Source organism: Glandiceps talaboti, chromosome 11, assembly GCF_964340395.1.
Source record: "Glandiceps talaboti chromosome 11, keGlaTala1.1, whole genome shotgun sequence".
NCBI lineage: Eukaryota > Metazoa > Hemichordata > Enteropneusta > Spengelidae > Glandiceps > Glandiceps talaboti.
This window is the reverse complement of record NC_135559.1, coordinates 7,209,913-7,226,061: the sequence shown is the minus strand read 5'-3', so window position 1 is coordinate 7,226,061 and position 16,149 is coordinate 7,209,913. Positions and strand designations below refer to the sequence as shown.

Here is a 16,149-nt window from a genome sequence, read left to right as displayed (position 1 = left end):
ACGTACTAGCAACAACAACGAACACCAAAACATGCACATACGGGAAAATTACCTGGAAAAATCTGCTTCTGCCTTGTAAATTATGGCTTCAAGATCTTAGATGAGATGATACGATGTTATAAATGTGTAAAAATTATCGAAAGAACTGAGTAAAACACTGTAACATTGAAGCCGTACTCTTATCTTATTCACAGATTTCAAAAAACACACGCCAAATAAAAGCGAGACCGTTCGACGGCTCTGATTGGATTATTGTCATAACCATTCAACCAATCAGGGAAGTGATAGAAATACCGGAAGTACTATCTTCGCTTTACGACATGATTTTTTTCTTTTAGTTTACGAATTGTGACATTTCCTTTGTTATAATTCCTTCGTTATAACTGAAATATATTTTCTGAAGTAATTTTGAGGTAGTTGGTTGTTTTATTGAAAAATATTTGACCTAGATCAGATTCCTTGACCTCGAAGCGGAGGTTAAAGATGGCGGCCTCCGTCACGATTTCCATTTCGGAACAGTGGTAACATAACAGTGTATTAACACCCAGAGTAGTAACTAACACCGTCGTTTTCTGCCCTGATAGTCGTATTTGCTAGTGTATCACCTGTGCGTCATCAGCAGGTATGTGGTGTAATTGTAACACCCATTTGTATTATCTCATATTTACACACGAATATGAGGAAGGGGTGTTTCAAATGGGGGGGGGGGGGGTACGACCAGCTATGTTATTATTTACATTTCGAAAGGACAAACGTTCATTTGGTCAGTGGTACATTTACCAGATATGTATAACAGTAATGACCATTTTACTCTCGGTTTTCAACTCTTTCCTTTTGTTGACCTTAACTTCGTAACTTTATTTGTGTTATGAAAGTCGGGGGGGGGGGGGTGATCATTTACATCTAAACACAAACAACTTTCAAAAGGACATAGAATTGCACTTACGTCCAGACTCCTGCCTGAGAGTGTTGCTATTAAACTCGCACTCATTATACATTTGTTTAAATATATGTTTGTTAATTTTTTTTAATTTTTTTATTTCTCAAATATTACAATATTAGTTTTGATTGCTATACTACATTATTACAAGTAGTTTTCATCTAGCTTCAATAATTGTAGCATTTGTTGCGATTTTGAGGGGATTATCTTCTTTTTTGTACTTTTTTTTCATTCCGATGTTTCACTAGAAGCAAACACTACAATTCCTGTAACGTTAAAACAAATAGACGGAAGCGATCATAGCTGAAGTTGGGTGGATTTTTCTGCTAAATTACATCTTACCTGTCATAAAATCTGACATTTTCTAACTCCAACATTAATCATGTTAATTATGGAGCCTTCAAGACTCAAGAAATGTTCAGATGTACCCCAATCCCATCAAAATCGGCAAAAGTAGCAATGCATGTAGCATTTTGAAATGGGCAGTACGCTGACATCTCGTTCACGTTTTCAGCACGATCTCATCTATTTGTGTTAACATTACAGGAATTGTAGTGTTAATGCTTCCAGTGAAACAGCAGAACAAATACAAGCATAAAACAGAAGGAAAAAAACAACTCAAAATCACAACAAACGCTACAATTATTTTAACTAGTAGTTTTCCTGACAGTTGTTGTCCCTAAACCACATTTAACTACCCCAACAATGCTATCTCACTCATAATATTACATTCATGTATTTTGTTGTCGTATTATTGAAAGCAAACAAAACTTACAGTTATTTGGGCAAGTCTAAGATGTGATCAGAAAGAGTGCTCCTTTCCCTGTCTGTGGAGAGAGGGGCCCGGGGTGTTGATGGATTAAAATAACTGATGCTAACACCTCTTGTGTAAAAACAGTAACTGCACAGCTATTAGCAACTTTTCAGGTAACAGAATTGACACATCAGATGACTTGTGTAGAGCTGTTACTTGGTAGTTACCACCTAGTTGATGTATTTTTTCTCTCTCCATTGAGGAATGTAATAGTTAGATATTTTAAACTGTGAAAAGGTTATTTTGTTATTAGTTACAAGAGTGGAACAATACACAAACTTTTATAGCTTACAATATATGACATCACTGTATTCACATTCACACTATCTGATCAAAATCTGATCAAGGAGAAAGCATGCCTTGCCATATTTACTATAGTTTATGTCTACAGTGCACGTTTTGTGATCAAGTATCAGTAGAGAACTCAAAGGACAAGCACAGTGAATGTAAGTTATAATTGATATTAGCAAATTGAATGTTCTCCTTGGTGAGATTTGAATCAGATTGCACAAACAATGCAAGGTTATATTCAGATTGTATTTTCTATGTAGTAATAATGATGTTAGTCTATTTTGTTACACCTCAATCATAGACCCTTTGTGTACATGCAGTCTATGCCTCATTGTTCTTACAAAAGCTGTGATTGTCATTGGTCACAATAGAATCACCTGAACTTTGAATATTGCTGGCAAGGTGATATTGCTTGCTTATGCAGACCAGATAACAATGTATCTACATGTACACTGAGTGGTAAACAGGCCCGTGCAAATACTAAAGACCGAGACAATTGCCTAACTGATGGAATTTCAGTTTGTTCTATGCTTCATTATCATAGCAAAGTATTGTTTTCTGGTGTATTGAGCATGTGAGTCACTCAAAATCATTAGCATTACATTGTGTTAGATTCTCAAGCTTCCTTTTGTACATTAGCAGAAGTTAAACTAAAAGAAATATGAAAGCAAACTATTTAGTGGTGACACCCATTATGGGGTACACCACTGTATTTTCATAAACTATGGGTTCTGGAGAGTCATTTCATGATTTTACATCACCTACAATTACTTGCAATTGTTTGTAAAAGTTGTACATGCATCCAAAAGGTAACCAGTCCCTTGAGGTATTGTAAAAACAAATTTTCAATTCATGTTTTACATACATACATACATACATACATACATACATACATACATACACACACACACACACACACACACACACACACACACACACACACACACACACACACAGTCACACAATGCACGTACATATCTGTGGTAATGTTTGCTGCTTCAGTAGTTAACATCGATGTACATCTATACAGTTATATTATCAGAAAGGTGCACTTGTCATAAGTGTTAAATTTTAGAAAAGTTACAATGATATAAACAGTAGAATCTGAACATTGAACAACATTGTGGATAACAATACAGCATTCCCCATATAAAATAATGGTAGCGTCATGGTTGAAATTTACATAAAATGATTTCTATTTTTTTAGCAACTTTCCCTTTTAGGAAATCACAGTGTTACTTTGATTGTGACCTAAGGAGAACTTTAACAATTACAGTGATCTAGGGGGTCTGGAAGTTTAGTTCTGACTGAGCAAACTAACTGGAAAACTTCATTCATTTCAGTGCTTCCTGTTGTCAAAATTTAAGCCATGGCACAGGCGGAGTCTTCCACACTGAAAACAGAGGATGGCGTATTTGATAGGAAACCAGTGTTTGGAGCTCAGTCTACACCATCACCGGCATTTACTTACTCTGGGGAAGAGTTACTTGATGCATCTTTTATGAGTTCAACAAGCAGTGCAGTTCGTGTAGAGGTAAGATGAGTTGTTTTCATCATTAACAAGTGATAAACATGTCTGGAAACTATGATGACCCTGACTAAATTTAGTTCCTGGTCTAAGCAGAGGCCAAGAGTTTGCTAAGTTATTTCAGTTCACCATAGAGGGAAAGTGTAGAACTGTGGTCATTTGTTGTCAGTGATACAAATTAGCTTTATGTTAGGGGGTCTAACCTCATTCCCAGCCTGAACCTAACCCTAGTACCAACCCCCTAGCTTGAATACAATTATGTATATTTTGTTCAGTTAGTCTACTGTTCTACTTTCTTGCCATACAAAGCTGCCCAGTTCATCCTGTGTGATCATGAAAACCAGGACAAGTGTCTTCACTGTAACAGTTTAGAATATGATACTAAGCTTGTAGTAGATATATGAGAGCATCTTTGGAAAACGGGCTTATGGATAAAAGGACCTAAATATGTAAATAAATGACCAAATAAATAAATAAAAAAGTATGCCTCCATCAATTTACTGCACTAGAGGGAGAGCTCCTCTCAGGGAAAAGTCTTTGACAAATAAATAAATAAATATATAAATAAATAAATAAATAAATAAATAAATAAAAAAGTATGCTTCCATCAATTTACTTCACTAGAGGAGAGCTCCTCTCAGGGAAAAGTCTGTGACAAATAAATAAATAAATAAATAAATAAATAAATAAATAAGAAAGTATGCTTCCAACAATTTACTTCACTAGAGGAGAGCTCCTCTCAGGGAAAAGTCTGTGACAAATAAATAAATAAATATATAAATAAATAAATAAATAAATAAATAAATAAATAAAAAAGTATGCTTCCATCAATTTACTTCACTAGAGGAGAGCTCCTCTCAGAGAAAAGTCTGTGACAAATAAATAAATAAATATATAAATAAATAAATAAATAAATAAATAAATAAATAAATAAAAAAGTATGCTTCCATCAATTTACTTCACTAGAGGAGAGCTCCTCTCAGAGAAAAGTCTGTGACAAATAAATAAATAAATAAATAAATAAATAAATAAATAAATAAATAAATAAATAAATAAATAAGAAAGTATGCTTCCAACAATTTACTTCACTAGAGTAGAGCTACCAGGGAAAACTCTGTGACCTATCAGAAACAGATGACAGTTTCAACCTGTAAACCAATGTCCTGTATACTGGTTTTATATGACTTTGTCTTCTGTTTGTTATTTCTGTCATATATAAATCATATAAACCAAACCCATCTGTATGAGTTTGTGTGTGCTAATAAAAATGTGACAACGTCCATATATGGGAAACCCAGAGACTTGCCTTGGTGTTACTATCTCAAAAAGGTCTCTACACCAAACCCAAAGACTTGTCGATCATGGTGTTGTCGTGTCACGAAGCTCTCCACACAAGAGTGCTCACAACAATTGTTACCTTGTTCAGTAAGAACACAAAAATTGTAAGCCAGAGTCTCATTACCTGTTTTACCTCATTCTTGGAGCATATTTTTCATTTTGCCTTAGTACTACCGTATTATCTTGATTTGAAAGATTTTTAAAGTGGGTATAGCACTTATGGAGAACTATTACTTTTGTTTCATGTACAAGTGTAAATGCATTCTTGTACTGTTGTACTTTATTGCATTGATTTCCAGATCAATGATGTCGAGGAAAGTCTTCTTCCATCTACTGCAGCTGCTCTAAGGAGATGCAAATCACAAGTACTCCGACCTTATTGGAGGTTGCTCTCTTTCGTAAGTGGATAGAAATTAAATAGTTTACATGAAATGAAATCACATCTTTAATTACCAAGATGTCAAAGCAGTATACCATTGCAAGTTGCTTTAGTTCAGGGAGAATCTATGCTGAGCCTGTATGAAAATCACATTTCACCGCATCTTTTCCCCTCAGGAAAACTTAAAAGGGGAACACATACCACACCAAGATGTAAGGGCATTTTCATAAAGTTATCCATTCTGGAGAATCATTTCATGATTTTACATGACATACATTATGTGTGATTTCAGAGAAGCCTCAATTGAACAGGGTGGGGTGGGTGGGGGGGGGGGGGGGCTGATAGCATGGTATGAATGTACAGTAGAGCACTCCCAAATTGCACTAATTGCTAAAACATCAAACTTGCTTACTTTGGTTTCATTTCATGGTGTATTTGTAATGTCTTCTCCTTTCCTTAGATTGGTTGGAGGGCTTTTGGCAGAGAATCTATTTATTATTCTAGCGGATGGAAATGTATTAACATCGTCTACCCTATATTTGTTGTGGTATTGTTGTTATTTGCATATATCTATGCAGTCATTGCTTGCCAAGGAGGACTAAATATTGATGATGAAATAAAGGTGAGATAGGTGACACTTTTAGTTTATTCTTCACATTGTACCAGGATGGCAGAAATTACACAAGATGAAGTGAAGTGGCTGTCTGCTATTCTGTGGAGAGAATGTGTGGTTCTTAATATCACCCATGTGTGGTGTTGGCCCTTCAAAATGTCAATCTCTGAAATCATTATTCAAACAGTATGAGGTATGTATATATACAGATCACATTGTATGGATTGGTAAAATTTTAGTACTCATGAGTCTACAAAAACAGTTGACTTTCCACTCATGTATGGACACTTTTATCTCAATGGTAGAATATCACTGTACTACCATTACCAGTGGCAACATGACAGAGAACAACCATCATGAGTTTACCACAATATTTGAATTTCCACCAGTGTATTTACATTTATTGTTTATCTCTATGTATAGGCTGTCACCATAATACCATCTCTGACGACACAGAACAGTCACCAGGTTTCAATTAATCCACTTTACAACCAAACAACTACAGTCACTAACATGGTAGATGTAGTAGAAACAGTACCTACTTCACCATGGTCAGGGGATACGTCAGCTAGTCTTGTTCCACACTGTTATCACATCTTTACATCGTACATTGTATCTGATATCCTTCATTTCTTGGCATTCTGTATGGGACTGTGGATCTTTAGAGTTCAAGAAAATGAAGAATTGAATGCCCTCATTGAACACGTAAGTCATACAACCTGCGAAAAAATACCAATGCATTTGCTTGAATGAAGTGAGCTAAGGAAACACTTCACACAAAGATGAAACAAGCTAAAAACAACAATTAATACACCATATTCAGATTACCGAAATTCAAACCATTTCTCAGGTAACTGCCACTAGATGGCACACCAGATTTGGTAAAGTTAGGGCTAACATTTTTGTCACATGACCAATGGTTATATGAAGTGCAGCGTGAAAGAATCTGTATTCTTAAAAGAGTTTTACAATAGAGAGACATGTTTTGATTACTGGTAGTCTCTGATAAACTAGTATTGTGGGAGCAACATAGAAAATGAGTGGTAGTTTTTGTCTGCTGTCTTTATGTTACAATACTCTTAGACTAGTAGTATTCTGGCCCTCACTTCCTGTCACCAAATGGCTTGTGAACAGCACTCCTAGTGGCCAAACCATGAAATCTTTTATCTTTCCTATAACCAGAATATGGCGTATTGATAAAAAAAAAAAAAAAAAAAACAGGGGATGCCTCTGATATAGGTTCAGGTTACGCTTTTATCAGTTTGTTATGTCTGAGGAATTTATAATGTAAAGCTAACACATCATTATAACATGTAGCCATTCTATCAGTAAACAAGTTATGGGATCCCAGCTCCTGTGATAAGTTATTACCAACACTAATTATATTGTGTGTCTTTGCATAAAACTTGTCTCATTCCCCTTGTCTATGCCATGCCATACTGTACTATACTGTTGCACTGCTTGTACTGTACTGCACAATACTGCTCTGTATTGTACTGTACTGCACAATACTGCTCTGTACTGTTGCACTGCTTGTACTGTACTGCAAAATACTGCTCTGTACTGTACTGTCCTGTACTGTTGCACTACTCTACTGTACTGCACAATACTGCTCTGTACTGTACTGTGCTGGACTATGACAGAACCCCATAACATGTGAGTGCAAGTGTTTATTCATATACATCTACAATTTTTATTTTTTCAGACTTTTCTTCAAGCTTCACCTCTAACAACTGGCAGTATTACTCAAGCCAACATGATCAAGTCTATGAGGTAATAATGATGTTTTGTATCACTTGTTTTATCTGCATCTTATCCGATGTATGCGCAAAAACAGAAATACCCTGATTTACGTAATGATCAATGTCAATTTACGATATGGTGTGGAAACTACCATGTCAACACCCTGTGATCCAGAACATTTACATGACATAATGTTAACACATAGATGATGCAGTGATCTCCCCAGGATTGATTGTAAATGTGGTGGCTCATGTACATGATAATAATAATTATCATACTGATTTGCATACTGATTTGCATATTGATTGACAATCAGCATACAGTAGGGTTGTCTCAACAATGCAACTTGAAAAGTACACTTTTAAAGCATGTCAGAAACCTGTAAAATATGACAGCCTTGGTGGGTTGCAAGGACGGTGTTAGCTGCATGCTTTCTTTATTGTTGGGAGAACACTGATACAAAATTTGCTGTTTCAGTTCATCATACCGGTATAATAGTACACCATGTTGTGCAAGTGTCATTGGGAGTACTCAAGATATATGCACTCATGTTTGCTATGTTTTCTTCTGCACTTTAAGGGGAAGACCCCTCCAGTATATAGACAGTTTCATAAACTGGGTTCTGGAGGTTACATCACCTACAATTGCTTGTAATTTCAGAGAAATGTGCAATGAATATTCATGAGAGATGTTTTAAACTGAAGAGAATATGCACTTATGGGTCATGAATATTCATTGTGCAACCATGAATATATTATTTCTGCTGACTCCCATGATGCATTGGCCCATAGCAAAGATACCATAGTAAAGGCATAACAACAGCTTGATGTATATCTGAATCACAAGTAATTGATGTAATGATGTAAAATCATGAAGTGACTCTCCAGAACCTAGAGTTTATGAAAATGCATTTATTTCTTGGAGTGGTATTCTCCTTTAACTTGTTTCAACTGCAGAAAATATCACAAGTACACTTACAAATACTCCAAGTATGACCACATAGGCACTCACAATGAAGCCCTGTCATATTCCTTTAAAGTTACAGGAACCTTGATCAGCATGGTCATTGTTCAAGTTCATTCCAGAACTAATAAAAGAATTAATATTTAATGGAATTTTCTGTGCACATGTAGATTTTTAAATGTGAAATGGCTAAAAATATTATGTTATAGGATTGTAATTGACAGTTTGGGAACCATTAGTTAATGGCCCATTATTATAATTGCACTAATTGCAATATAATTACAAAAACGAAAATGTGGATTTTAATACTCATTTATCAAATTGATCACCATAAACAATCCTAATTTAAATGTTACTTAAATATTAATCATAAAATTATGCTGGATATTTTGTTTAAATACTGAAATTAACAAAAACTGAGTTTGTAAGTTTTTTAAACTCAGATAAAAATACTTGCATTGATCAAACTCAGAACGATTATGTCACTAGAGGATATTTCCTATGGCATCTTACAGGTTAATTGTGTTTGCTATGGATATTGAGTATACCAACTTTAGCGTTTGGTGGTCTATGGACATAGAGTACACTAACTTTAGCGTTTGGTGGTCTATGGACATAGAGTACACTAACTTTAGCGTTTGGTGGTCTATGGACATTGAGTATACTGACTTTAGTGTTTGGTGGTCTATGGATATTGAGTATACCAACTTTAGCGTTTGGTGGTCTATGGACATAGAGTACACTAACTTTAGCGTTTGGTGGTCTATGGACATAGAGTACACTAACTTTAGCATTTGGTGGTCTATGGACATTGAGTATACTGACTTTAGTGTTTGGTGGTCTATAGATATTGAGTATACTAACTTTAGCGTTTGGTGGTCTATAGATATTGAGTATACTAACTTTAGCGTTTGGTGGTCTATGGATATTGAGTATACTACCAACTTTAATGTTTGGTGGTCTATGGACATTGAGTGTACTAACTTTAGTGTTTGGTGGTCTATGGACATTGAGTATACTAACTTTAGTGTTTGGTGGTCTATGGACATTTCTTGAGTGTTTGGTGGTCTATGGACATTGAGTACTGTAGATTTACACTGACTGTTTTAGATAGTTGCTATCTTAATATCTTTACAGGTTGATTTTGATATTTGGTGGTATATGGATATTGAGTACTCTACTGACTGTTTTAGATAGTTGCTATCTTAATATCTTTACAGGTTGATTTTGATATTTGGTGGTATATGGATATTAAGTACTCTACTGACTGTTTTAGATAGTTGCTATCTTAATATCTTTACAGGTTGATTTTGATATTTGGTGGTATATTGATATTAAGTACTCTACTGACTGTTTTAGATAGTTGCTATCTTAATATCTTTACAGGTTGATTTTGATATTTGGTGGTATATGGATATTAAGTACTCTACTGACTGTTTTAGATAGTTGCTATCTTAATATCTTTACAGGTTGATTTTGATATTTGGTGGTATATGGATATTGAGTACTCTAGGTTTACACGGACTCTTTTTAGGTACTTTCCATGTTTATCATTCAACCACTCTTGAACCTTTAATTGGGTAAGTATTAATTTTTAATGATATCTTTTTCATAATTTGTTGTTCTTCCTGAATATAGTGCAATGTAAATCTGTTCACATAAACCATGAAAACACAAAACCTAAGGACTGACTTCAAGCAAGGACAATATTCAGTAAAAAGAATAATACAATTGATACAAAAACAACAAGGGCTGCCAATGATGTGGGATCAGGCAAGGCTTTTCAGTAAATTATTTTTTTAAATATTTTTATAAATATTTTTATAAGTATGTTTATATCTGTGGAAGTTACTACAGTTGTACTCAGTTGTTACAATGTGTAGCATTCTCTCAATAAACACAGTTATGGGATCCTGGCTCCTATGGTATTTATGCTGAAATTGATGTTATCAGTGCTAATTACATTGTTACAGTACGAATTTGTATGTCTTTACATGAAACTTGACTCATTCCTGCTTAACATGAGCAAGCAAATGCACCAGGTTTTTTTCTGTAGGCTGTACATGTACTGTATGTTCTTCGTTTGGAATTTACAATCTCCTCTGTAACGTTTCTATATTTTAATTGTAGAACAATATCATATAGGACTCTATTACTCTACATGTTGAACATACAAAATCACAACGGAGACATTATTATCTCTGCTTAACTCAGAACTATATCACACTCCATTATTCTACAGGAGAAACCCCGGAGCTGTTTATGTTAGTCTGCCTTTGAAATATAAACTCTGATCATTCATAGATTCTTTTCTCTATTTTGATTTAAATTATATGCATAGAACTACTTGGCATTATGTTATTCTTGGTGTGGAATTGATCGGTATATTGGTGATGAATTCTATTAACACAGCTGTTGTTATCAACTATGCTACACAATGTGAGATGTTGATTTACTACATTAGTGCAATTGATAGAAAACTTCGTGAAAAGACAGCTGATTTAAGAGTTTTAATGCAGGTAAGAATTACGCTACACTCCACAAAGTTTTAGCAATCAGTAATTCCAAAATTCTGTTAAGTTTCCTTTGACTTTTTTTTCTTCTTTTCTTTTTTTCTTCTTTTCTTTTTCTTTTTTTTTCTTATATCCTCCTGACTAAAAAATCTGAACGAAGTAAAGTGACACAATTTGACTTTATAAGCTACATGTATTTGACCCGACAGTTGAAAATACTTCAATAAAACTGTCTAGTACATGTATAACACATGCCTTTAATGGCACTGAAATTGTGTTCTAGCATTGTTAGCACACTTAATCGTATAGTAACGGTTTCCATGACATTTTAGTATTTGTATGATAAATAATGTCATCAAGACATTTATATATTAGTCCTAAGTACCAGTTTTGAATTCTGCCAATAGAAGTGATGGTTAAGTAATCTTCAGTCAGTAGAATACAACAGCTCAATTGAATCTACAGCAAAAATTACACCCCAAAAATTATATAAATATATATTTACTGTTTATTACGGTAATCGAGCATTTTCAATCTGTGCACCTCATCTGTGGAATGCCTTCAAGTTGCCATCACAGCTCTGAGCTGCTCCTTCATTTGGCAATTTAAAAAAAAAAAAAAAAAAACGGTCTGGAAACCTGCCTTTTCAGGACATTTTATCATTAGGCACTTTGTATATTTTACCATAGTGTACATGTATGTATATATTTTTACTTGTATTATTTCTCATATCTCAACATTTTTAATGGTGTATTTTTTGTCTTTTGTTATTGCTGTCAGTTGTACAACATGTTGTGAATATTTTAAAGTAATCCACTTTATAAGAAATAAAGATTGAGATTAAACTCACTGTGTGTCCCTTTAAGCTAAATATTGCTTAGAATAAGTGAAAGGGTAGTATCCCAGACTGTTGCATAAGCCAGGAATCAATATGTGTTGAATTTGTTCATTAAATTGATAGCAGTAATCAATATAAGTGTACTAAAGACAGAAATAAGTCTGACTGGACTTTTCCTTTAAGTTGATAGCAGTAATCAATATAAGTGTACTAAAGACAGAGATAAGCCTGACGTAACTTTTCCTTTAATTCATATTTCACTCTTCTATTACAATGGCAGGATGTTTTGAGAGTAAAGCAGGCAATCTCAAGACTGAATGGACCCACAGCTAGAATGACATCACTATGTGTTATCAATTTTTCTGAACTGACTGTCATAGGTGAGTAAACAAATAGCAACAACCATATACAGAGAATAGTTCGTTCTAATCTTAATTTTTGTGACATGGGAACAGAGGTCAGTCTGATTTGGTCTGGCCAAGCTGCTTTAGTTGTTGTACAGTATGCAAATAGCCTAACCATTAGGTGGTAGTATGATCAACCAATTGTAGGTGTTAGGTAGTTTGATGCCCCCGCTTCTGGTAATCTTGGGATGTAGTGACTGTCTCTAGTTATAGAATACTACAAGTGAACTTAAAGTATCATGTGTAGTCAACCGATTTGTTTCAGTAATGCTTATGAGCAAATGTGCATGATACTTGTTCAAAATTCACTTCATTATTTACAATGAGTAACAAAATCATATTTACAACAGTAGGCTGTTGTAAATCGATGGAAGGTTGTAAATGTCATAATGGCTGTCATAGACTAGGGCTTATCGATATTCACAGATTACAATGGATTTGCATACTTTCCTGTGCCAGTATTTGCTTTCTCTGCATGGAGCATATTATCATATACCCAGTACCACTTCCAATGCAGTTCAATGGAGAGCTTGTGAATTGAATCCGGGCAATGATTTTCTGTATCACACCCCAGCACACTTTGCCCATATATGGCAAGTGGCATGCTCATCAATATCTGTTCACTCAGTGATTTGGCTGGGTGAATTTCTTCATTGTTTTAACATTTTTGAGAATAAAATAATATTTCACTGCCAATTTATGTAGTTATGTGATTCTAATGATGTTTCTGTGCTAATACATATGACATGTAATGAAACCTTTATGGCCAAGATATGGGTTTTGTGGACCTCGATATTACAGCTTACAGGCCTTCCTAAAGTTTGGCCCTTTCGCCGCACAACCTCTGTCTACAAAACCCATATCCGGACAGTCACGATTATCATTATTGAACAGCACCGAAAACAAGCTACTGCAGCCATGTGTACTCACAACTGCTTCAATCTATGGTTTTGATTTCATTACATTGATGACATTCAGTGGATCATAAAAAATTAAAATTATTATATCTTTGAAATAACTTTTATATCATTGCTTGTTTTCTTTTATTATCACAGGACTGTGTTTACTAATCCTGAATAAATTTACAGAAGTCCTAGTATGGATATACAGAGGTTGTTTTGTTGTGGTGTGGGTGGCCTACCTTGTCTTTCTTCTTCTTCAGGTAAAATTGTTTCCCCTTTTCTCAAAAGATGAGATAGGAAAAGTTGACTTTGTTTATCTTGTAAAGTATTTATATATTGAACTAAGTTTCTTTCTATCATTTTGCAATGAACTAACTAAACTGTTTGAAACCGATATTTAAAAAAAATGAAAACCTCTAGTTTGTACTTTACATAAATATATATTTTCTGCAGTAAAATCTATGAAAACAGCTTAAATATAGCTTCTTTACTTATACTCATTAAGGTAGAACTCACCTTGAGGACAAAAATCTTTATTTCTCTCATAGACCCTCCACCAACGTTGGTGGAGGGTCTATGTGGAGGGTCTATGATTCTCTCCAAAATTTATCATATAAAAGCTTGTCTGGGTTCCTTTTGAAATAGTAAAAGAAATTTAGGGATTCACCATCTTGTTTTCAAAGAACTTCGAAGTTGACAACCTTTTATGTTTCCATACAGTTAAACACAATACACAGTGTTTGTAGTCAACAATGGCTTAATTTTGATAGTATTGTGACTGCTATTGAAAATATTTGCATATGATTTTAACTGAGCATAGATTTAAGTTTTCTTGAACACGTTTTCATGAACACAGTAACAGCAAAGTTTTAAGAAATTATTTCCAAGGCACACACTAGATTAATAAAAAAGGTGTTTTAGGTTGTTCAACTGTTGTTCTTACTGCAGATCTAAGACCATGATGTGCATAAAAACCAAATATAGCAGAACATATAAAATCTTTGAATATACTGATATTGCAGACAAACACTGTACTGGTCATCCAGCTGAGCACAGCTAGCCTTTGACTCATAATAAGATATTGTCCCAAGTAACTTTTCCTTCCTACAGCAATAGAAAAGATGAGTGGCATAAGGGGTCTTGTTAGTATGAGGCAAGGACAAGTAGTGGCAAAACTCACGTCATCAGTATGCCCTGGGGAATGCTATCATTACATCTGCACAAGTGTAATTTATGAAAAAAGGGGAAAATAATGGCAATTTTGGTCTTTTGATGCTACAGAGCATATTATATTATCCCACAAATGCAGGGTATGAATCTCACATTTTCTGTTCAAATGTGTGCAATATGGCTTACGCTTGGTATGCATGTAGTACTCCCTGTCAGTAGTAACTTCATACATTGAAACAGCAATAATATTGAGAGCTTGTGTCCGAGAAATAATATTATATGCATTTTAATTAATTTATACAATAATTTATCAAATATTATGTTGCAGGCTAGTCGATTAAACTCAACATGGGACAAATTCAAACAATCTGGCCTTGAAGTTAGAGTGTTTGGTTATCAAACATGTACAGTGGAAGAGTTGGATTCTTTCCTTCTATTTATGGGTTCAACAAAATCTAATGTGAGTATCCCAACCTTTGACTTGATATTAAAGCAGAGTGTAAAAGTGATATTTTATGAAATTCACACCAACCTTCTTTTACTATTTAATATGTCTCTGATGAGCATTACATTCATCCTCTGCCCCCTCTCCTGTCCATCCCAGCATAGAAAAACTACTTGAAGGTAACAAACTTGGCAGTGATGTATAATTAGATGTTTTTCCCCAATATTTTTATTTGTTCAGCCAGGGAAAATACAAGTGACCTAGGGATTTTTTGTCACTGCAAGTCGATAGCCAAGTATGTGACAACCCTTGGGTCATGAGTATTTTCTGGCTGAATGAAGAAAATTTTAGAGAAGAACAATAACATAGTTATACCAGTACCAGTAATATCAAAGAAAAATCAGGGAAAGTAATGGTAATTTTGACGCTTTGACTCACATTTCGAACACAGCAGAACCAGTGACATAGACACGCATTGTCGTAACGTAGAACAACCATAGCATATATTCCATATTTTTGTTGTAAATGGCTCATGCATGGTATAAGCATCAGGTAGGCATTAGAAAAAGCATGATATGTAACAACAGTTCATGGTATTACAACCCTTCCATGTCTAGAAATGCTTCTGCTCAGAACATCGTTTTAGCAGTAGTAAACAACTATTGGCTTTATAGGTGTGTATATATGTATATATATATATATATGTCTGGCTGAGTGAATCTATATTTTTCTCATTGCAGGCCAAGTTATTCAATATTCCAGTCAAACCATCCTATCTGCTTGGTATACTGGTTCTCACTACATTTACGCTACTAATCCTGATACAAACCAATGTCATCGTTAAAGCTAATTGGTTCCTATGAAACACCAATTTTACAACTTGAATCAAACCACGTGAAGAAGGCTGCTGAGTAGCGTGAAAGATTCAGTCATTGTTTCCACTTATATGATATACTCAACCCATGGATGGCAAGTGGTTATGTAAGTGCACCAATGACTGGATATTATTACAGCTGAGGTGTGAAACTAGTTGTCTTTTCGCAATCATTTATTGCTGATTGTCAAAGGTGTAAAATTTGTTTCCTTTGAAAGTAAGCAAATGTCTTAAAATTTCATAATTGGTTTCCGTTTTGTAAATGCCCTTGTTCTGAAAACTTAGACCAATGGTTTGTCTAAACCAAAAAACTTAGACAATTGACTTCTATGAAATGCGATTGTCCAAAAAAATTACATGATTGGCTTCTCTGAAATGTAAATGTCTTAAAAAT

General features: G+C 34.5%; 1 protein-coding gene across 1 annotated transcript; it reads left to right on the top strand.

Moving 5' to 3' along the window:
- Nucleotides 1–480: 480 nt before the first annotated feature.
- On the top strand, nucleotides 481–15,941 carry LOC144442735 (uncharacterized). The gene is made up of 12 exons (XM_078132107.1): nucleotides 481–622; nucleotides 3,389–3,579; nucleotides 5,211–5,309; nucleotides 5,751–5,912; nucleotides 6,327–6,608; nucleotides 7,609–7,676; nucleotides 10,079–10,189; nucleotides 10,951–11,128; nucleotides 12,241–12,340; nucleotides 13,420–13,526; nucleotides 14,765–14,896; nucleotides 15,622–15,941. Exons 2-12 carry the CDS (start codon nucleotides 3,415–3,417, stop codon nucleotides 15,742–15,744), a joined length of 1,527 nt encoding a protein of 508 aa, XP_077988233.1. The 5' UTR covers nucleotides 481–622; nucleotides 3,389–3,414; the 3' UTR covers nucleotides 15,745–15,941.
- Nucleotides 15,942–16,149: the final 208 nt, after the last annotated feature.

Excerpts from the sequence above, each read along its gene's own strand:
- LOC144442735 (XM_078132107.1), top strand. The coding sequence starts at position 3,415 with ATGGCACAGGCGGAGTCTTCCACACTGAAAACAGAGGATGGCGTATTT. Across the intron at positions 6,609-7,608 it reads TGAATGCCCTCATTGAACAC|ACTTTTCTTCAAGCTTCACC; the intron begins GTAAGTCATACA and ends TTATTTTTTCAG. Across the intron at positions 10,190-10,950 it reads ACTCTTGAACCTTTAATTGG|AACTACTTGGCATTATGTTA; the intron begins GTAAGTATTAAT and ends TTATATGCATAG.